This window comes from Trichoderma breve, chromosome 2, assembly GCF_028502605.1.
Source record: "Trichoderma breve strain T069 chromosome 2, whole genome shotgun sequence".
Classification (NCBI taxonomy): Eukaryota; Fungi; Ascomycota; class Sordariomycetes; order Hypocreales; family Hypocreaceae; genus Trichoderma; species Trichoderma breve.
This window is the reverse complement of record NC_079233.1, coordinates 5,844,550-5,864,851: the sequence shown is the minus strand read 5'-3', so window position 1 is coordinate 5,864,851 and position 20,302 is coordinate 5,844,550. Positions and strand designations below refer to the sequence as shown.

Below are 20,302 nucleotides of genomic sequence, written 5' to 3'. Positions count from 1 at the left end.
TTAAGTGCATGTCTTGATGGTTACAAGGTGGTCTCCCTCTGTTACAGTGCTTGAGGTTGTATTTATAGTGCACTACCCGCTGTAATGGCGAGAGCTTGCAATAAAGCAGCGCCCTGTGGAAATTCAATTTGATCCCCGCCGACTCAATTCAGTTAGACCACTGAATTAGTACTAATTGCATCCATCCCGCTTATTGTCCCGCCTTATCTTATCGTCATTGTGTGACAGCATTCAGTCATCTTCGGCAGACAGGCAACGAGCACCGAAGCACTCCCCGCGGATAAGGCTTCTTTTTTTCCGTCTCCAAAACGTCACCTGTGCAACAGCTGAAAGCTCTCTGTCCCCTCCGATTCGGCGGTCCAAGCCTCTCTTCCCACCCCTTTCAAAGTTTCTTTCAACCCTCTCCCTTCGATCAGGCATTTCAGGATACCGCTTCTCGTCCTCACCGGCGACCTCCGACGAGCCAAGATGTTGAACATATGGTCTATGGTATTTGGAAAATGCGCCAGCTTTCTATGCCGCCACAGAGAGTTCCTAACACAAGTCGCAGAAAAAAAAGCAAAAGGAGGCTGAGAATGCTGAGGGTCAGGCTGCCGGAGGGAAGAGGAAGAAGGTGACGGCGGCACAGCTACGAGTACAAAAAGGTGCCTCTCTCCAACGTCTTGGGGTCTACTGTTAACGGGGAGGGCGGAACAGCTAACGGGCAGCAGATTTGTCAGAACTATCTCTCGGTGCAACGATGAAGACGGACTTTCCTGATCCCGACAATATCCTCAACTTTATCCTGTCGATCGAGCCGGACGAGGGCATGTACCGAGGCGGAAAATTCACATTCGACTTTGCCATCAACCAGAACTTCCCGCACGAGCCTCCTAAAGTGCTGTGCAGAGAGAAGATATATCATCCCAACATTGATCTCGAGGGCAAGGTTTGCCTTAACATTCTGCGGGAGGACTGGAAGCCGGTGTTGAACCTGAATGCTGTCATTGTGGGGTTGCAGGTATGACACCGCACGTGTTCTTCTGCTTCACGGATTGAGGGAAGCGGAAAACAAATTCGAGCCAAGATGCTGACTTGAAGAAATGTAGTTTTTGTTCCTGGAACCCAACGCCTCGGATCCTTTGAACAAGGAGGCGGCTGACGACCTGAGAAGCAACCGAGAGGGATTCAAGAGGAACGTACGAACGGCAATGAGTGGAGGATCTGTCAAGGGAGCGCCATATGACCGAGTACTGAAATAGATGCTGGTGTTTTTAAAAACCAGGGGACCGGTTTGTGTGGATTGCCCAAGGTCGGTGCCCACAACCTGGAGAGTTTTGGGGGTGGAGAGAGAGAAGGTGGACGTGACAACGACGACGAGCAGCCGACATACCTCACATAGAGTATGTACTTTTGTACATCATCCAACACCCGGCACATCTTTCATCACGGAGATGGCGCCATAACAAGAATCCCGATCTCAGCTAGTGCTTGAGTTGAGGAATGGCATGTTTGCCGTTCTTCGTGATTTTGGCCCGGGCCTAGCTACGGGGTTACCTGATCTATATACTACCTTTCATTAAGTCGACAGTACAGCATAGAAATACATGGCGTTCATTGCAAGATGGAAGATGGCGGTTTGTCGTGATTGCCGAAAAGAGCCAGTTTAACCTTGGTCAAGGGTATGATGACCTGTGGTGGCACGGCTGTATTGTAGAATCAGTATAAATGTTTGGTAGATATTAACCGGTTTGCTATCCAACACCTTGAGTTGGGCATTTCACTGAGATATAGAGTGATAACAGCAGATACTAGAGAATTTAGTTAGTGGATAAATGGCGTTTCTCTGTATCATATTACGGCACTTGAATTCTCAGCTACTCCATCCCATTAATATTCGGATAGCACATAGAAGGCCACCTTACACCAAGTATATTACGATGTGTAAGTTAATGCTTGTGCCTACAACTAATTTTCCCTTGCAACTTGTATATCTAAGGATTCCGCAATAGCTATAACAATGACTGGCCTTGCCCTCTTATCCGAATTTGTCCGATATAGTCCGATGTATTCATATCCCGTCAGCAAGGTAGGTAAGTGCCCATGCAACTCGTGCGTTCGCGTCGCATGGAATATGAAACTTGAGCAATTCCATCGGCCCACGAAGACCTGCATCCCACTAAAATGAAGTCCTTGCATGTATTTCTTAGGGAGAGACGCAAGGACGGGGGATACACGGTGACGCTCTAACGGCCGGTAGATCCAAAAAGATGTGACTTAGTAGTAGATAGCTGCTTAGTATATGCATGCATGCAGGGAGGTAAAGCGTCAAATCAGTCATACTCGGAGTTTACGAGTACATGGTAAGCTCCCCTAGGTGCCTAGCGAGCTGGGCTATAATACTAATCTAGTAGTGGGAAGATGGGCAATCCGGGTATTGGATGTTTGACTGTGGTTTTTACGGAGCCCGTACGGAGCCCGACATGAGTGAGATGGAGTGGCTCGGGAGATGGATAGACGGATGTGGGATTGGCGGGGCTTTTTTGCACCTGGATGGATTTGATGGAATATATCACGACTGGCGTGTTTACTTAGGGATAATCTAAGCGGTGGCAAGTATGACTGAATTGTTGGAGAATATGAGGTCCATCTACTCCGTAGAGATCAGCATACTCGTACATACAATAAGAAACGTCCATTGGTCGGGCCGAGTATTACGAGTCTGGTGCTTGTCAAGAAGCCAGATTTCGGCGGTTGTGGTGGGGGCTCTTAAACTATTTCGTACCCCGGCGGCACTGGCACTTGGTATTAGTGCATGCTGGACGCAGCGAACGAACGCCCAGCGGATGCGTCATCTCACGTCTTGGTCTTGGGCCAAGAGAAAATCAGCGCTGTGTGATTTCCCTGGACTGCAACGCACAAGCCCTATCCATATACTAGTAAATACAATTAATGCAAGCTGGACGCGTTGTACAGAGGTACTACTTGTCCTGCCAGCGAATTGGTCTCTATACCAAGTAAATTGGGGTGCGTGTGCCAGATGGTAAAAGTAGAGTAATATCAGTGCATCTCGATACAGTAAGCTACATGTAGGGTCCCCCCCTCGCAGCAACGCTTGTATGTAACTTGTATCCACGACGCACTCCGGAAAGCGCACAAAATCCCAGGCAACGTAAGGCTGGCCATTGTGCTCGTGCCTGTTACTCATCGCACTGACTGTATTTTTGATACTTAAACCCGGGGCTTTTCACATGCGGTGGGACAGGGGGGGCAAGACCGGCGCCGTTGAGACAAAGTTGCTGGAGCTGCGACCGAGATCGGGCCCTTGAGAGCTGAGGCTTTTCCCCCACCCACCCTTCAAAAGTAGACTTTCTGTTGCTCATCCCAAGCTTTGGACTTTTTCTTTCTTCTCCAAACAATTTTCCTGCCGGTTCTTTTCTCCTCTCCTCTCCATCCTTCTCATTCACATCTCCATCCACAATGGCTTCAAAAGCTTTCTCCAAGACCCTGCGGGCGCCAATTGCTCGTCAATTGATTGCGCCTCGCGTCGCCCAGCGCTCCTACATCGCTGCTCGAAGCGCCACTCGTGCCGTCGCTGCTGCTCGCCCGGCTCTGGCTGGTCTCTCTCAGCAGCAGGTCCGTGGTCTCAAGACCGTCGACTTTGCCGGTGTCAAGGAGGACGTCTATGGTATGTGCAATTCCTCTTCTGCGTGCGAGAGCCTGGAGGCGTGAGAGCTGTGTTCTGACAACGACTGCCTGTATAGAGCGTGCCGACTGGCCCCAAGAGAAGCTTTTGGTGAGTAACTGGCGATTCTGAAGAGTCATCGACGAGTTCAAGCAAGAGGATTTGTATTGATCTCAAACGATCTACGGGTGGCTCATTGGAATGACTTGCATGACTGACCCAATTGCCTGCAGGAGTACTTCAAGAACGACACCCTTGCCCTCATCGGCTACGGCTCCCAGGGCCACGGCCAGGGTCTCAACCTCCGCGACAACGGCCTCAACGTCATTGTTGGTGTTCGAAAGAACGGCAAGTCATGGAACGACGCCATCCAGGATGGCTGGGTTCCTGGCAAGAACCTCTTCGAGGTTGACGATGCCATCACCCGTGGTACCATCGTCATGAACCTTCTCAGTGATGCCGCTCAGTCCGAGACTTGGCCCTCCATCAAGCCCCAGCTTACTGAGGGCAAGGTACGTATTTTTTCAATCTGTGGCGCGCTATGGTAGCTCAGCTGTGACTAACACGGGCTCTTAACTGTAGACCCTGTACTTCTCCCACGGTTTCTCCCCCGTCTTCAAGGACCTCACCAAAGTTGATGTCCCCAAGAACATTGACGTCATCCTTTGCGCTCCCAAGGGCTCTGGCCGAACTGTCCGCTCTCTCTTCCGTGAGGGCCGTGGTATCAACTCCTCTTTCGCCGTCTTCCAGGATGTGAGCGGTAAGGCTGAGGAGAAGGCCGTTGCCCTGGGTGTCGCCATTGGCTCCGGTTACCTGTACAAGACCACCTTTGAGAAGGAGGTCTACTCTGACCTGTACGGTGAGCGTGGTTGCTTGATGGGTGGTATCCACGGCATGTTCCTTGCCCAGTACGAGGTTCTCCGTGAGCGTGGCCACAGCCCCAGCGAGGCCTTCAACGAGACCGTCGAGGAGGCCACTCAGAGCTTGTACCCTCTGATTGGTGCCAACGGCATGGATTGGATGTTCGAGGCCTGCTCTACCACTGCCCGTCGTGGTGCCATTGACTGGACCCCCAAGTTCAAGGATGCCCTGAAGCCCGTCTTCAACAGCCTGTACGACAGCGTCAAGGATGGTTCCGAGACCAAGCGATCCCTCGAGTACAACAGCCAGCCCGACTACCGCCAGAAGTATGAGGCCGAGTTGGAGGAGATCCGAAACCTGGAGATCTGGAGAGCCGGCAAGGCCGTCCGGTAAGTCATGCGTTTCTATACTACATTCATTTAGATACAGCTAGCTAACATGTTCACTTCTTTACAGCTCCCTGCGACCCGAGAACCAGAAATAAGTCAGCGCAACTGGGCGCATTATGGGTTGATGGGTGTTGAGGGGAATCTTTCAAAAAATGTGGTTTTTTCTTTTCTTGTACTTGCATCTGGATTCTCGGCAAAAGATCTTGGAGATCTGGGGTTTGACGAGGGCATGCTGTTGTGTTAGTTTAAAAAGTTAGGGCCTTTTACGATACCGCGCATGGGAAGACAATGAATTCTCGTTTCACACACATAACACACGCTCCCACGCGATCGCACGTGCTTGTAGACTGACACACAAAAAATCTTGTACGCTCTTCTCCTCCGTATTCTCCCGCCGGACTTTGGGATAGCTGATGATTGACGTTTTTCCATGAGTCGAAACAAGGTACAAAGCGGGTCCCCTTGGTCTTGAAGTCTCCGGCTTCGGCCTCTCAACTAGATGTCGCGATATGGAGTAGCAGAGCTGCCAGACTGGGGTTCGTAAATTAGTTCGAGTATAGAATCCATCCAAATCCATCGGCCTGCCGCCGAAGGGCCGGATGTCGCGACTTTGGTGGCCGGGCCGGTTCGAAGTTCTCGGCGGGACGCCAAGACCGGGTTCAACTGTGGTATGAGAAACCGGAGGATTTTGAGTAGCTGGTTTGCAATAGTGTTTCGGGAGGAGAGATGGATTAATATAGCAGTGGGTGTAGAAGAAGCATTGAGATTATTGACAATATCTGCTCTTTTTTACTGTATTTTTGCGTTATTATTTTTATTTAGGATGCCTAACATACCGAGTACACGGACTGCTTGGTGGAACTTGATGTCTTCCAAGTTTTTTAATGGCGGCCTAGTAGCATTGTGTGTGTTTGCTACTTTTGCGCTATTGTAGCCTTTAAGAAGCGCTTGAGTTGGTTCGGTTTTTTTTGTGACTAAGCACATCATACGCTTTACTATTGTACAAGTACGGAGTATGCAAGCCATTTATTGAATTGAAATGTATGTGATGAGGCTGTCTGTATCACAATGGATGGGGCAACAGTTTCATGGATGGGTGACTTTTCCGTCTTCTTCGGGCGTCTATTGATTGTACTAACCCTACTCAGGTCTGCCCACCGATTGCAATCCTTACTCTGATGCTATTCTTGTCTCTGATGCCTGCCTAAGACGGTGATGCTGACACGAATGAGGAATATACAAGGTACCGTAATGGTGGCATACCTACCTGTAGTCCTGCATACAAAACTGCGATAAGTATGGCTGGCTACCTGAAAAAGGTTGGAAATAGCAACACATGATGACTGGTCAAAAAGAATCTAATTGCGGCAACGTGGCATTAAATCCACGACGGTCGAGATCAATAGACGCCCCAAGTTCAGTCGTCAATTGAGGCCTCGAAACGGGGTCCCGTGTTCGACACCTTAGCAAAAGGGCCCTTTCGTAATGAGTTCTGCCGATGCCGATGTATTGACTACCATATGCTTGGTATTCGCCGCGCCAAACCCTTCGCCGGACGCTGGCTAAAGCCAAGTATCTGATACATATGCACATGCACTTTGGCAACTTGGACGTGCTCAGACCTTCTAAAGCTGCGTTAGTGGCGCGGCATCCAGCCTGCTAGTGCAGCGCCCCCTACAGGAGTGTGGTAGCAGTACAGATTGCGTGTCGCTGTTGCGGGCGACGACACAGTGAGAATGCGAGGGGCTGCGTGTACCTGTACTTGAGAGCGGAGGGATTGGCATCTCTATTCAATGGCGGTTTCGACGGAACGGCCACGACAACCTGCATCTCCAAGCCTGCCAATCTTTTTTTTTTCTTTTGTGTCTTCGCTTGCGCATCGTTATATCTTTGCTTGTTTATTTTTTTTGCAGGCATTTCTTGGCCGTTTCAGGAGAAGAGAGGCAACTGATTCCTGTCATTTTGGTGAGTTTCGGACCCGTCGCTCTTTGGCACCATCTACCCACCTGAAATCAATGGTTTCGTTTCTCCTGAGTAATTGGCACTTCTGCTGCGGATGGCGCAGGCTGGCCTCGGGAGCCCCGTTCCGAGTCAAACTGTGGCGAGTTGCGACGCATCTTCGACTCCTGAACCTGCATTTGCAATCGAGCACTACATCTGTATTCCAGTTCGTCTCTTTTTAACTAACGGCTATTGCGCAGACGCTATTCCTGTTTATCGGCCCATCTGCAGGGGAACAAAGAACCCAGAGAGCTCCATGTGCTGGTAGCTCCAGTCGCTATCCTCCAACGCGCGTTCATCCCTTTCCTGCGCCGTCATTGCTTTTCGCTGCCATGAAGGTCGCTTCTGTTCTTGGACTTGCCGGCCTGATGGCCCTGGCGCAGGGTGCTAGAATCGCTAGAGACTACGACAAGAACGACTACTATGTACTGCATCTCGAACCGTCGGTGCAGCCTGGCGATGTCGCCATGCGCCTTGGCATGACGCACGAAGGCCAGCTTGGAGAGCTTACCGACCACCACGTTTTCCGCGCCGAGAAGCATGAGCGAGATGTTGTCAGAGACGAGGTTCGGGAGCGAAGGAGGAGGAAGCGAGACATTGGCGGATACGATGTCCTGGACGGTGTCCTTTTGACCACAAAGCAAAAGGCTCGCAGCCGTCTGCAGAAGAGAATCATTCCGCCACGTCCGCCCATCGATTTAAACCCTCGTTCTCCTCAGAAGCCAGACGATACGGCGGTCCGCACACAAGAGAATGTCATGAGGGACTTGAGCATTGCCGACCCGATATTCAAGGATCAATGGCACCTGTTCAACACGGTGCAGCTTGGCCATGACGTTAACGTCACTGGGCTCTGGCTCGAGGGCATTACCGGCAAGAATGCGACTGTGGCCATGGTCGACGACGGCCTGGATATGTACAGCCGAGACTTGAAAGACAACTACTTTGCCGAAGGTTCTTGGGATTTCAATGACAACGACCCGGAGCCGAAACCAGAACTGTCGGACGACAGGCACGGGACAAGATGTGCTGGTGAGATTTCTGCGGTGCGCAACGATGCGTGCGGCGTTGGCGTTGCATACGACTCCAAGATTGCAGGTATTCGGATTTTGAGCAGCCCTATCAGTGATGCGGATGAAGCCGAAGCCATGATCTACAAGTACCAGGACAACCAAATTTACTCCTGTTCCTGGGGACCTCCGGACGATGGCAGATCCATGGAAGCCCCTGATGTCTTGATTCGACGAGCCATGCTCAAGGGCGTCCAAGCGGGTCGTGGAGGCCTTGGCTCTATCTACGTCTTTGCTAGCGGTAACGGTGCAGCCAGCGGCGACAACTGCAATTTTGATGGATACACCAACTCCATCTACAGCATAACAGTCGGTGCAGTCGACCGTGCTGGCCAGCACCCATATTATTCAGAGCACTGCTCTGCCCTGCTAGTTGTCACTTACAGTAGTGGTGGCGGTGATGGCATCGTAAGTTCTTTATCCCTCTCTTCTCTTTCCGAAATCAGTATTAGTAGCTAACTAGGGCAGCACACAACCGATGTTGGAGAAAACGCCTGCTATGGCATGCATGGCGGTACATCAGCCGCGGCACCCCTTGCCGCAGGTATTTTTGCCTTGGTCATGCAAGTTCGCCCGGACCTGACTTGGCGAGATCTTCAATACCTTGCCATGGACACAGCCGTCAAACTTGATGACCAGACGGATGCTGAGTGGCAGAACACTGCCGTCGGGAGACAGTTTAGCCACACCTTTGGCTACGGCAAGATTGACTCTTACGCTCTCGTTGAAAAGGCCAAGACATGGAAGAAGGTAAAGCCCCAGGGCTGGTACTTTTCTCCATGGCTGCACATCAAAAAGGACATCCCCGAAGGTAACGACGGGTTGGTAGTTAGTTTTGACGTGACCCCCGAAATGCTCAAGAAGGCCAACTTGGCTCGCCTGGAGCACGTCACCGTCACCATGAATGTTGAACATACTCGACGCGGCGATTTGAGCGTGGATCTAGTCAGCCCTGAGAACGTCATCAGCCATATTTCCGTTGCTCGTAAGCAGGACAACTTCAAAGGCGGTTACGACGACTGGACGTTTATGAGTGTTGCCCATTGGTAAGTCCTTTTCCTTCTCCCTTTCAAGGCGTTACCGAGGCGGGCCATTCGATGCTAATAATTTCACTAGGGGCGAGACTGGCGTTGGCAGATGGACACTCGTCGTCCGAGACACCGAGGTGAACAACGAAAAGGGCAAATTTATTGACTGGCACCTCAAGCTCTGGGGTGAGAGCATTGATGCCAGCCAGGCCAAGCTGTTGCCCATGCCATCAGAGGATGACGATGCCGATCACGACCAGATCCTGTCTACTGTATCGGGTGCAGCCTCCACAAAAACCAACGCAGCAACAAGCTCGACTAAGATGGCGGCTGTCGTGACTAATCCTACCGATCACCCTGTACGACCGACGAAACCTGGAGCCAAACCTACAGAGTCAACAAAGCCTCAAGAGGGCCCTGTGGATGACAAGCCATCCGACACCGAGCACGAGGCCGCAGCTGGCACCGAATCTGCTCAGCCATCCAGCACGACCAGCGCGTCTTCATCGTGGGTTTCCTGGCTTCCGACTTTTGGAACGAAGGCCAAGATCTGGATCTATGGCGCCATTGGCCTGATTGCCGCCTTCTGCTGCGGCCTCGGTATCTACCTCTACATCGCCCGCCGCCGCCTCCGCAACAACTCCCGCAGCAACTACGAGTTTGAGCTCCTCGACGAGGAGGAGACTGAAGGCCTGAATAGCGCGGAGAAGGGTCCCAATGCGGGCAAGAAGACCCGACGAACTCGCGGCGGAGAGCTATACGATGCCTTTGCGGGCGGTAGCGACGATGACGACGAGTTTGACGAGTACAGGGATCGATCGGCCGATAGGTTGGCGGGTCACAATCCTGATGAGCCGGAGCACTATGCCGTTGGCGAGGATAGTGATGATGACCATATTGAGGAAAAGCAAAGACTACGGGATTGAACATAGACGTTGCTTATTTTGACTTGCTCTTTTTTTTTTCTTGCACGGAAGAGGGAGGACGTTGATTGAAAGCTTCAGTATTCATTAGACGGAGTATATTTCACATTGGCTTGGTTCATATCTTATATCTCATAACTTACATGCTACTTGTTTATCCATCACTCATTTCGACTTGATATATTTGCCTTTTCGTGTTTGTAAAACACGAGAGGCTTTCTTTGGTAAAACAGTATTATTCTTCTCCTTGTTCTTGATCGGAGTACCTTATAGTGATGCGTTGAATGGCGAAAGGCGGGACTTGTAAAAAGTATCACACAATGGTCTGTCAAAACAGATCATCTCATGATGAAATTCATTCAAGTCACAAGTCACTTCATTTTCTTCTTTACTCATTTCTTCTTTAAACACTTCTTTATTACAACGCCGCCATAGTATCCCAAACGCCCCAAAAGATCTCAATACACCACGCTCTTGAGTTGTTCCTTGACCTCCCCCTTGTGTGTCTTCCATCATTATTTATGCTTCATGTTCCAAGTCAAGCCATGCCCACGCCTCAGCCAGCCCGTCATCAAAAGTGTACTTTAGCTTCACATACAAGAAAAAAAAAAGAAAATGTCAAACACTTCACGCTACAGGAACAACGCCCTCCTTCTCCATCTCCATGACATAAGACTCCCACAGCTCAGCAACGTCACCGTAGAACTTGACATGGGCATCGGCCAGGCCTCCAAGCTGTGCCTTCATCTCGATGCGTTTGATGCGCTCAAAGTCGGCAACTTCACGGATGACCTCGTCGTCGAAGCGATCGCTCGTTAAGCGGGCGTTTTCGACCTCGGTGCTGAGCTCCTCGACCCTCAGCTCCAGCTTCCTGGTACGCTCGCGCCGGGCCTGCTCGTGATCCACGCCTCGGACATCCTCAATCTTGGCGCGGATGAAGCCGCCCGGTCCGCTGGGTGCGCCGTGGCCCGAGCGCAAAGAGTCTCTCTCAGATGTGGATTTGTTCAGGTACTCTGTCAGTTGCTCGTAATCAAGCTGCTTCTGCTCTCTGGCTTTGAGCAGGTTCTTGAGAGCGAGAGAATAAGCTTGCATGTCGCGCAGCGAGCCAAGGTAGTCCTGGTCTGTGACCTCCTTGAGCTGGTGGAGGTTGGCAGCTGTATCCTCGATGGAGGCGGCGAAGGCGTGAACGGCGGGCTCGATGCCAGGTTCAAGGGTAATAAGCTTCTGGAACTGCTCTGCTAGGTCCCGAAGGTCGGTTTCCAGGTCGCCCTCTCGACGGGCCACACGGGCAATGACTTTTTCAATATGGCCGAGGTCTTCGTCGAGCTTGTCGCTCTTTTCCTTGACCTCAATGAAGCGCCTGTCGGGCTGGTGGACTTTGGTAAAGGCATTGATAAAGGTGTCGGCAAAGTTGTCGAAAACGCCGCTAGAGCCGCCGGGGTCGCTCGTTATGCTGCCGCGAGCTGTGCGGCTCTTGACCGTCGCATTCCAATCGGGGCTCTCGAGGAAGCTGTGCAGGATGGTGCTCCGGCGCAGGACCGGGTGCAGAGACAGGCGGTTGAGGAAGCGCTGCAGCGAGTGGCCACGTCGTGAGGTGAAGTCGTTACCAAAGCGATCGCCACGGACGTACTCCATGCGCTGCTTGTCCGGGATGGGCGGGACGGCGCAAGCCGGATAGTCTCGCATCAGCTGCTTGAACAAGAAGGCAAAGTCGGTGAAGCGCCGCCGTACGGTGGTGACTTCTTTTTGGAAGGACGGGAACGTGGACTAAAGACCATGTCGTCAGTTAGGCATCACTCAACAGCAATCGATTTGCATAGCCTTGCAACAGCGTTCAAGGTGAGGTGAGGCGGGGTAACGAGGGGAGACGAAGAGACATGGAGAAAGCCAAAATGAGTTGTCTGTGATTGTGACTGGATGTAGATGAAGATAGACGTACGTGAGTGGTGACGAGATACGAGACAAAGGCGTCCTTGGTGCCGTCATTCTCCTTGATGGGCGACCCAACGGTACACTCGAGCTTCTCACGGCCGATGCCCTGCGAGGAGCTGTTTCCGGCCTCGTCCATGGCGCGAGCAGGTGAGTCGGCAGCGGCTACAGCAGCAGAGCGCGCTGCCTGGTCGTGGACATGGTCGCTCCAAGTGACGTTGGAGAAGTCGTCGTTGTCGTTGTCGTGGTGCGTCGTCATGGTCGAAGCATCAGACGACTCTTTGGTTCGGATTTCGGGAGTTTGCGCCTGAAGGGAGGGGTTACGGGCTGAAGAGATGCTTGATGGTGTAAGCTGCGGCAATTGATTCAAGGCTCTCTCTCGGCTTCAGTAGAGGTGCAGTGCGAGAGAATGAAGGGGGAAGAAACGGCGGGCTTGAGTCGAGAATCAAAGGTGGCGTATGTCTGAGGCTAGTCGAGAGGCGTGGACAGGCAGTTGGTTGCTGGCTGTTGGTGTGGAAAGATGCGCGCAATTAGCAGGGCTCAAAGTGCCTAGCAGGTACATGCAGCAGCTGCAGCTCGTTTCGGGTACATGAACAGGGTGGAATTCGTTGAGACTCCAGCCATCTACAAGCTGTATCATATTACTGCTGAAATATCAGATGAGCTGAAAATGCAATAAAAAATAATTTAAAACCAGGTGTATTTTCTTTTGAAGCTGTAATTTCATGGCTGTTGAAAAGTGCTGTTTCGTCTCCAAAGTCACTTCCCACAGCCTCGGTACCTGGAAGGGACTGATGACGCAACAGCTCGGCCGCATCCAGACAGCCAGCCTTTTTACTTGGCACGGTAGCCTGCATCGTTTTTGCTCTTCCATTCTTTAACCCCTGTCTCTATGATTTCTACTGTACTCCGTATGCTCATCAGTTACTACAGATTGGTATCACGAGGTTGTGCTACAGATTTGAATTACTTTGCATTCAGTACCTTGTGTGCCTGTAGATACTAAGTAATAAGGTAGCTGACAGTCAAATTGGCCTTCACTCCCCTTGGTCATGAACAGTATGCGTAGTCTATTTGTTTGTTTCCTGTGTGTCGAGATGTCTATGCCGCCCCTTCTCCCTAACTAAATAGTTTCCATGTTTCTCATCATCCGGCTATTGTAAACATGTTTCCCTTATCCTTTCAGGGTATGCGGTACCCACTGTACATATGAAATTGCTAAGAATAACACGTCGTTTGATTGCTGGCGCTCTTGTGTACGCCGTAATTTGTTTCCTTTATGACCCTTTGTTTTTTTGGTGCTTTGAGCTTCCTCCTTTTTTTATACTTTATACATTTGCTGGCTCGTCATTATTTCTGGTCCTTGGCAGCGGCCTTGTGCTCGGCCTCGACGGCTTTGATCTGCTCCAGCTCAGCGTCAACCATCTCGCCGGCAGGCTTCTTCTCGAGCCCGCTCTCAGCAGCCGTCATTTGTCGCTCTTCCTTCTCGTCAATGTCGTCGACATCACGAGGAGTGGCGAAGCCGGTGGTCTGGCTCTCCTGGTTCTGCTGCTCCTCCTCCTCAATGAGCTCTTGCTGCTCCTTCAGAACCTCGAGACGCTGCTTGTTGGTGGCGGCACCCTCGGCATTGTGAACCTCGAGCTCAATCTCGTGGAACAGCTCCTCGGGGATGGAGGACAGAACACCAACGAGAGCTTCGATCTGGCTTGAGCCCTCGCCAGATCCTTGACCGTACATGTAAGCATTGCTCAGGACCAGCAGCGTGGAGGGAACACCCTCCTTGAGACGCAAATCAAGCCATGTCTGCAAGTCGGCCCTCATCCTAGCGGGGGATACGCTGTGCGTGCGGATGCCGCGAGCGGCACATGCCAGCTGCAGCTCCGCGACGGTCAGGCTGTCAGCGCCCTCATAGGCGATAGCCTTATCATCGCGCTTGATCTGACGCATGCGGTGACGGATCTGGTATCGCAGCATGGAATCCGTGCCAAAGGTGTTAAGGCCCATGTATCGGCACATGGACACAAGCTGAGGGCGTGACAGATTGTCCAGAGTCATGTCATCCCGGAAGATCTTGCAAACCTTGATGACGTCCTGGTCGGTGGGCGCCTCGCCGGTGGACCTGACCTTGCGGAAGAAGTTGGCAAACTCCTCCTTCTGAGCAGTCGCAGTCGCCTGGCTCAGGGGAAGACCAGTCTCTTTGAGTGTCTGCCGCATAAAGGAGCTGACCTCCTTCCTCGTAGACCGCAAGAGACTAGCCTTGGCCTCCTTGGACTTTTGCCCCTCAAACGTGCTGGGGAGCATGTTGGGGAAGAGCTTCAAGGCCAGAGGAATCAAGGCCTCACCAAGGGGAACAATGACGAAGATGGAAAAGGGGACCAGCCGACCGAGATCCTGAACAGTGCGTCGAAGCTGCTTGTTCTCTCTGCGGGTAAGCTCATAGCCAGCGGCCATCTTGAGGGCCAACCGCCAGCTGATGCGGACCTCTGTAGCAAGAAGCTTGCTTCCATCCCAGTAATGCTGAGCCTCCTTCTTGACCTTTTGCCAGACTGTCAATTTGACCTCCTCTTCTTTCTTCTTGGCCAGCTCTTTTTGGCCGGTGAGCTCGTCCTTCTTTGCGGCTAGTTCAGTTAATGAGGCGTCGTCAGCGGCCTTGCCGGATTGAACAGCAGCATTGGCCGATGCATCTTTAGTATTTGCCTCCGCATCGGACTTTTTGGCAGCGCTCGAGGGATCCTTGGGTAGCGGCTTCTTAGCCAACTCGGCGTTGAATCCGGGGGGCGGTCCAGACGGCGCATCCGGTCGATGAGGCTCGGTTCCCAATTGGCGCAATGGGACCAACAGGGCCAAGGCAGGAATCTGAGTCTGTCGGGCAATATGTCTGGTGATGAGAGCTGACGAGGCACCTCGGGATAGGTTTCTTGCTATTGGGAGATGTCAGGAACCATGGCGGTCTGTAAGGGGTTTTGCATAATCTCACCTTGACCCAGCAGGGGGTTGCGAACCACTGCCCTGCGGGCAAGGCTGGATGAGGCGCTCATTGCGAGCAAATTTGTGAATTACAGAACGAAACGGACAACAAGTTGATGGCGACACACAGCAAAGACACAACGAGAGCAGAACAGAGATGAAAGAGACAGAATTGATGTCGAAGCCGGTGGATGGAGGGATGATGAAGGAAAGAATATCGATGGGTCTAGGCCAAGCCGGCATGGAACAGACCTTGAACAAGGGTCGATCAAGAGGTACGTACCGGTTGTTGGCTTTTGGTGCGCCACATGTCAGAGGCGGATACTGGCATTCCATTGGCCTGATCAGAGTTTACATGGGGCGGTTGGGCTGAAGCCATCCGGCATGTAGAATCACGTGACATAATCTCTCCTGGCGCCAAAGTCAAAGAGGCCAGCATTACATAATCTGCCCTGAATGGCGATCGCTGATTTGATGCTGATTTTGAACTGGGCGTTCTGGGCCTCGGACACGTCGGACTTTGGGGGGGACGCATGCAAGATGCACTGTACATGTATGCTTTGCTGGCAGCATATGCTGGTTTGTATGTACGGTCAATCGTGGGGATGGGTGCCATGATTTGTTGTGAGAGGCCTACGGGTGCATGTACGGATCGCAAACGCTGGCAGACGCTGTCAACCGTGGAGGGACATGCACGACAATCATCATCGTTGGGCTTCACATGGTCGATGCCCTACCTGCTCCTCGATGAAGTGCGTGAACATGCGATGCCTCGGACGACAGCCATGGTTTGGCATTGATTGCGAAGCGTCAAGATACAGTCCCTGGTAATGAAAGGGTACGTGCACTCATCAGACTCTGGCAACAAACAAGATGCCAATGGATCGAATCGGGTTTCAAGAGGCTCCAAATCCAAATCCGAGACGGGGATTGCGCATGGATTAATACTCGTACTCGCAAGAGCTGTGCCCAGCCCTCGACAGCGTAGGCCTATATGGCTGGCCCATCGTGGATCACATCGGGCGTCGTTCGCTCTTTGCTGGAGATTGCTCGGGAACTGGTCCCCATCGGACCTTGAAGTGAAGCACGACTGTCTCAGTGCCTCCATGTACTGCTTTGCTTGTGCCAACAGCCAATAAGCATCTAGCAAAGACCTCAATTCTGTTGGCATCAACAACAAGAGCAAAGCAAGAGCAGCAATAGCCCGGCCATCCTCTCGTTCACTGCCGTTGAACAACGCAGCTAGATCTAATCCACTCAGCTGAGCCCGTAGGTGTAAACAGAAAATCATTGGGGCACCGCCTTTGCTATATATACATGAAGTAAGAGTAATACATCGACGACTTGATTACTTCAAGTTGTAATCGTACCTGATAGTACCTGTAAGACTGCATATATCCTCAACTTGGACATTGATCAGCTCTTTCGGGGCCGGACCGCCGCGGACCGACTTGTCCGCACTGCCAGCAGAGCCCATTCTCTCTGATAATTACTGCTTTCAACCTCAAACGGCAAGACGACACTTGCCATCCAGGCCAGAATGCTGTTTGAGCCGAATGCTCGCCCAAGCAGCAGCGCAACGAAATCAGGCAGACGCCGGCTAAGTCGCTGCTTAGCGCCCACCCTTTCCACTGTTCCACTGCAGCAAGGCACCCCTTGTCCCCGGATTTAGCGCACGTGCCGGCCGTTTCCAGCGCTCTTCCAGCACACCAAGGCCGCGTCGCAACCGCTGAAGTAGGTTTTTTTCGGCGCATTTACAGGGCGGAGCGGCGGGGTCGCCCCAAGCACAAGCTCGTGTGTCCTCGACCTCGAACCGGAGTTTGGAGCTAAAACGTCCCATCGCATGTCCATCAAACCTCGATTAATCCCATCCCATCCCACCATCTTTTTTTTGCGCCCACAAAGTGCCACGTCCGGCCATGAACTGTGCAATTGCACCCATGAAATGCTTGTACACGCCGTGCGGCGCTTCTTCGGCTCGCACATTCAACGGTTCTGAGCTGGCCCCCCGCCCGTCCCGCCATTGGCAAGACCGGGCCATTATCAACACTCAACATTATTAACACCTTTTCGTCCCACGCGCTCGCTCTGGTCCTCCTTCTCCCGTCCTTTTCAGCTTTCTGTTACATTTATATAATAATCCTTTCCTTTCTCGTCCTTGTAGAAAGCTCGTATACATCCTTTTTTTGTCTCCCCAAGGCCACGTCTGGTTGATTTCCGCTGTTCTACGTAAAGAATTTTTTCTTTCTTTCTTCCCTTGTCGGCCGGGTTTCCCCAAGGACTCCGCGTTGTCCGTCTTCGGGCATTGCTTACGCAGCAACTGTCTGCATTCAAATACCTTGCCATCCGAAGCTCCAGGACTTTCCAAAAGGACTTTTTTCTACCGTCTCTATTTCAATCTCGGCTTCACATAGACAATGCAACTCAAGAGAGCAGCGCGGGTAATTCTAGTTGGTGCGCCGGGCGTGGGCAAGGGAACCCAGAGCGACAGGCTGCTGAAGCGCTTCCCCCAGCTCAAGGCCATTAGCACCGGCGACCTCCTCCGTCACAATGTCAAGAACAGGACACCACTCGGTGAGCAAGATAGAAGCCTTTGATGTTATCGTCGTTACTGTAACTAACCATCCAATCAGGCATCATGGCTGAAAATACCATCAAGGCAGGAGGCCTAGTGGCTGACGATTTGATGCTTCGTCTCATCTCAGGAGAGCTTCGATCCCGAGGCTGGCTGCGACCTCCCATCATGACGCTCTCAGCTGAAGCAACCTCAACCGAGGGCTCATTTCATTCCAGCGCCTCCATGGATGCTTTCAACTCGCTGCCTTTCCAAATGGACGAGCACACCATTCCCCAGGCTTCAGAGGACCCCAACGCTTCTTTCATGCTGGACGGCTACCCCCGGACTGTAGCCCAGGCTATCACGCTCGACAAGATTGTGCCCATGAACCTAGTCGTCTCCATCCAGACTCCCTTCTCCGTCATTCTCGAGCGGATTGCTGGCAGATGGGTGCACGAGCCCTCTGGTCGGGTGTACAACACAAGCTTCAACCGGCCCCGTGTTCCCGGCCGCGACGACGTCACCGGCGAGCCCCTCGTCCAGCGCCCTGATGACAACGAGGCGACATATCGTGCGCGCTTCCAGAAGTTCCAGGAGAACAGCGAGCCCATCCTCAACCACTACGCTAAGAAGGGCGTCTTACTCGAAGTCGAAGGCATGAGCAGCGATGAAATCAGCCCCAAGCTGTACGAAGCCTTTGAGCAGCGTTTTGCTCGGTGAATGTCCTGTCTTGTTTAAAACACGTCATACCTACGTTTTATTATTGTTTCAACAGCCTTTTTGATATTATTACTCGGTTGGCTTTTTGCTCGATTCGGCGACTTTTTTTACGTTTTACAGTTTTGGCTATTAACAGGAGTTTACACGTGCGGTTGGGAAAACGCCCTTTGGCTTCAACATTTTTGGGTTATTGTGTTCATGTCACGGAAGAAAGGGAGAGGAGGACCCCATGACGGAGCAATTGCCGAGAGTCTTCTTCCGGCGCCTACCTTGGTTATTTTTTCTGCGTAGTGTGCGAATAGTGTACATATGGGGTGACGAAAAGTCCCCGGCGTTGAATTTTCATCGGAGTTTTAATACCGCGCACCCTGCTACTGTTTTGTATATGAAAATGACCTGACGTTCACATGCCTGTCGTGCGACTTGGGCGAGCTAGAACGGGACTGAACCTGGATGGATGCTTGCGTCTTTCTCCGCACCCCGGGACAGGTACCGAGACTCCACTACCAGGCCGAGGGCCCTTGACTTGTGCTCCTTACCTTCTCGGGCTGTTTTCTCGGCTACAACAACAAATCAACGGCCCGCGGCTCAAACAGTCCCGGAAACACGAGCAGGAGAACAAATTCCATTGCAATACTCCGAACATTCATGCCACTAGCCGTACATGGCCCAGCTATTGAAATCAAGTACTAAACCAACCTCTCGTCATCCAACTCCCCACCACAGCTCCGTGAATCCCGTAGATACAAAACCACAAACCAAATGGAAAATATCCCAAACAATGCCCCAGTGTAAATCAACGGTGAACGGCTGAATAGCCGCCACTACCTATCCTCAGGAAGTCGAAGCTATGACCACGAACTTGTACATCTCGCTGAGAGATGTGATATCGAGGCAGCCACAGCTCCTTCAATCGTCCCATTCGTCTCCACTCCGGATACCTGGCGGCGTGTTGTTCGAGCGAGAGGAGCTCCCGCCACGCAGTGGTGTATCCTCCTCATCGTCGTCGTCGTCCATGGCCTTGGCCAGGTCATCGGGGTCGCGCATCTTGGCATCGGGGTCCACCACTCCGTGAATTTCGTCGTCGTCGTCATCATGTCGACCAGTGTCCAAAACACCTTCGTCGGCACTGACAGAGATGCCGCGAGATCCCCACCTCGCGCGACCGCCACCGTTGCCTGCCACATTGCTCTCTTCGTCGTCGGTAGCATGAGTGTTCTTGCCGAAGATACGGTGTAAGAACCATCCCCGGCTCAAATCGTCAGCATCAACCACGCCGCCGCCGCGAAGCTTAACTCGCTGTCGTGTGTAGTAGACCCAAGCGAAGTCTATATAGAAGGCAGTCTGGATAATGCCAAAAATAACGGCAATGGCATCAGGCGCCCTGTCATTGACATCGAGTTCCCGAATGAACCAGTTTATGCAGTAAAAGGCCCGGTAAGATCCCAATGCCAAAAGGTAGAACGAGTCGATTACAGTCGGAACAGTGGTCTGTCTCAACAGCAATAGCTGCGGAAGAACGGCCACGGATTCTAGGATTTCTGAGAAGGACCACATCCACTATCACGACAGTCAGTAAATAGACGCTTCGACTTTGACAGCGGGCCAGGACATACAGTCAGGAATCCCCAACGGAATTTCTTTTCGAAAATCAACATTGCAAAGGGAGACAGAGCAAGAGAGCCAAAGAGGATAATGGCGCCAAGCTTCCAGGAGATCTCACGCTCTCGAGAGCGGGGGAATACCCACTGCATAACGCCGAGGATGTAGAAAGATGTGACAATGTATGTTACTTTGAATATCGCGTTCCATGCCGACTGTTCTCTGAATAGATCGAGGTATCGCGTACAGAAGACGACGGCGTAGAGGCCTTGTGTGATGAGGGACACTCCCTCTGCGCTGCGGTTTCTGTGGATGGAGAAGATTAGAATGCCCTTGGAGAGCATGTGGACGATGTCGCCCAAGAGGCGAAAGATCTGAGCCGCACAAGTTAGCCTGCATCATTCTCTATTGCATCGCGAGAGGAGGATTGGGGATCAATCGTACATTCCAAGCTCCCATGATGGAGGTTCGCGGCACAGCCTCGCCGCTGCTTCAGGATCGAAATAGGAAGAAGCCAAGGCAGTAAGAAAGGGGCAGAGAGAAGACTGCAAAAGAGACAAAGTCAAGAACTTTTATAGGGTGAAAATCATC

General features: G+C 52.0%; 7 protein-coding genes across 7 annotated transcripts; 4 read left to right on the top strand and 3 right to left on the bottom strand.

The window, feature by feature from the left end:
• Positions 1 to 468: 468 nt before the first annotated feature.
• T069G_03991 (ubiquitin-conjugating enzyme domain-containing protein) lies at positions 469 to 1,241 on the top strand (the record flags this gene model as incomplete). The annotated part of the gene is made up of 4 exons (XM_056171201.1): positions 469 to 489; positions 545 to 644; positions 711 to 1,000; positions 1,089 to 1,241. The coding sequence occupies 4 exons, from the start codon at positions 469 to 471 to the stop codon at positions 1,239 to 1,241; spliced, it is 564 nt and encodes a 187-aa protein (XP_056032093.1).
• A 2,218-nt stretch (positions 1,242 to 3,459) lies between these two features.
• On the top strand, positions 3,460 to 5,009 carry T069G_03990 (acetohydroxy acid isomeroreductase, NADPH-binding domain-containing protein; the record flags this gene model as incomplete). Its single annotated transcript, XM_056171200.1, has 5 exons — positions 3,460 to 3,667; positions 3,744 to 3,775; positions 3,898 to 4,176; positions 4,247 to 4,914; positions 4,982 to 5,009. 5 exons carry the CDS (start codon positions 3,460 to 3,462, stop codon positions 5,007 to 5,009), a joined length of 1,215 nt encoding a protein of 404 aa, XP_056032092.1.
• A 2,238-nt stretch (positions 5,010 to 7,247) lies between these two features.
• Positions 7,248 to 9,939, top strand: T069G_03989 (subtilase family domain-containing protein; the record flags this gene model as incomplete). Its single annotated transcript, XM_056171199.1, has 3 exons — positions 7,248 to 8,393; positions 8,454 to 9,031; positions 9,102 to 9,939. The coding sequence occupies 3 exons, from the start codon at positions 7,248 to 7,250 to the stop codon at positions 9,937 to 9,939; spliced, it is 2,562 nt and encodes an 853-aa protein (XP_056032091.1).
• A 624-nt stretch (positions 9,940 to 10,563) lies between these two features.
• T069G_03988 (PX domain-containing protein) lies at positions 10,564 to 12,124 on the bottom strand (the record flags this gene model as incomplete). Its single annotated transcript, XM_056171198.1, has 2 exons — positions 10,564 to 11,703; positions 11,876 to 12,124. The coding sequence occupies 2 exons, from the start codon at positions 12,122 to 12,124 to the stop codon at positions 10,564 to 10,566; spliced, it is 1,389 nt and encodes a 462-aa protein (XP_056032090.1).
• Positions 12,125 to 13,215: 1,091 nt separating this feature from the next.
• T069G_03987 (LETM1-like protein domain-containing protein) lies at positions 13,216 to 14,903 on the bottom strand (the record flags this gene model as incomplete). The annotated part of the gene is made up of 2 exons (XM_056171197.1): positions 13,216 to 14,786; positions 14,843 to 14,903. The coding sequence occupies 2 exons, from the start codon at positions 14,901 to 14,903 to the stop codon at positions 13,216 to 13,218; spliced, it is 1,632 nt and encodes a 543-aa protein (XP_056032089.1).
• A 2,346-nt stretch (positions 14,904 to 17,249) lies between these two features.
• On the top strand, positions 17,250 to 18,109 carry T069G_03986 (adenylate kinase domain-containing protein; the record flags this gene model as incomplete). Its single annotated transcript, XM_056171196.1, has 2 exons — positions 17,250 to 17,406; positions 17,466 to 18,109. The coding sequence occupies 2 exons, from the start codon at positions 17,250 to 17,252 to the stop codon at positions 18,107 to 18,109; spliced, it is 801 nt and encodes a 266-aa protein (XP_056032088.1).
• Positions 18,110 to 19,018: 909 nt separating this feature from the next.
• Positions 19,019 to 20,170, bottom strand: T069G_03985 (ER lumen protein retaining receptor domain-containing protein; the record flags this gene model as incomplete). Its single annotated transcript, XM_056171195.1, has 3 exons — positions 19,019 to 19,669; positions 19,726 to 20,085; positions 20,156 to 20,170. The coding sequence occupies 3 exons, from the start codon at positions 20,168 to 20,170 to the stop codon at positions 19,019 to 19,021; spliced, it is 1,026 nt and encodes a 341-aa protein (XP_056032087.1).
• Positions 20,171 to 20,302: the final 132 nt, after the last annotated feature.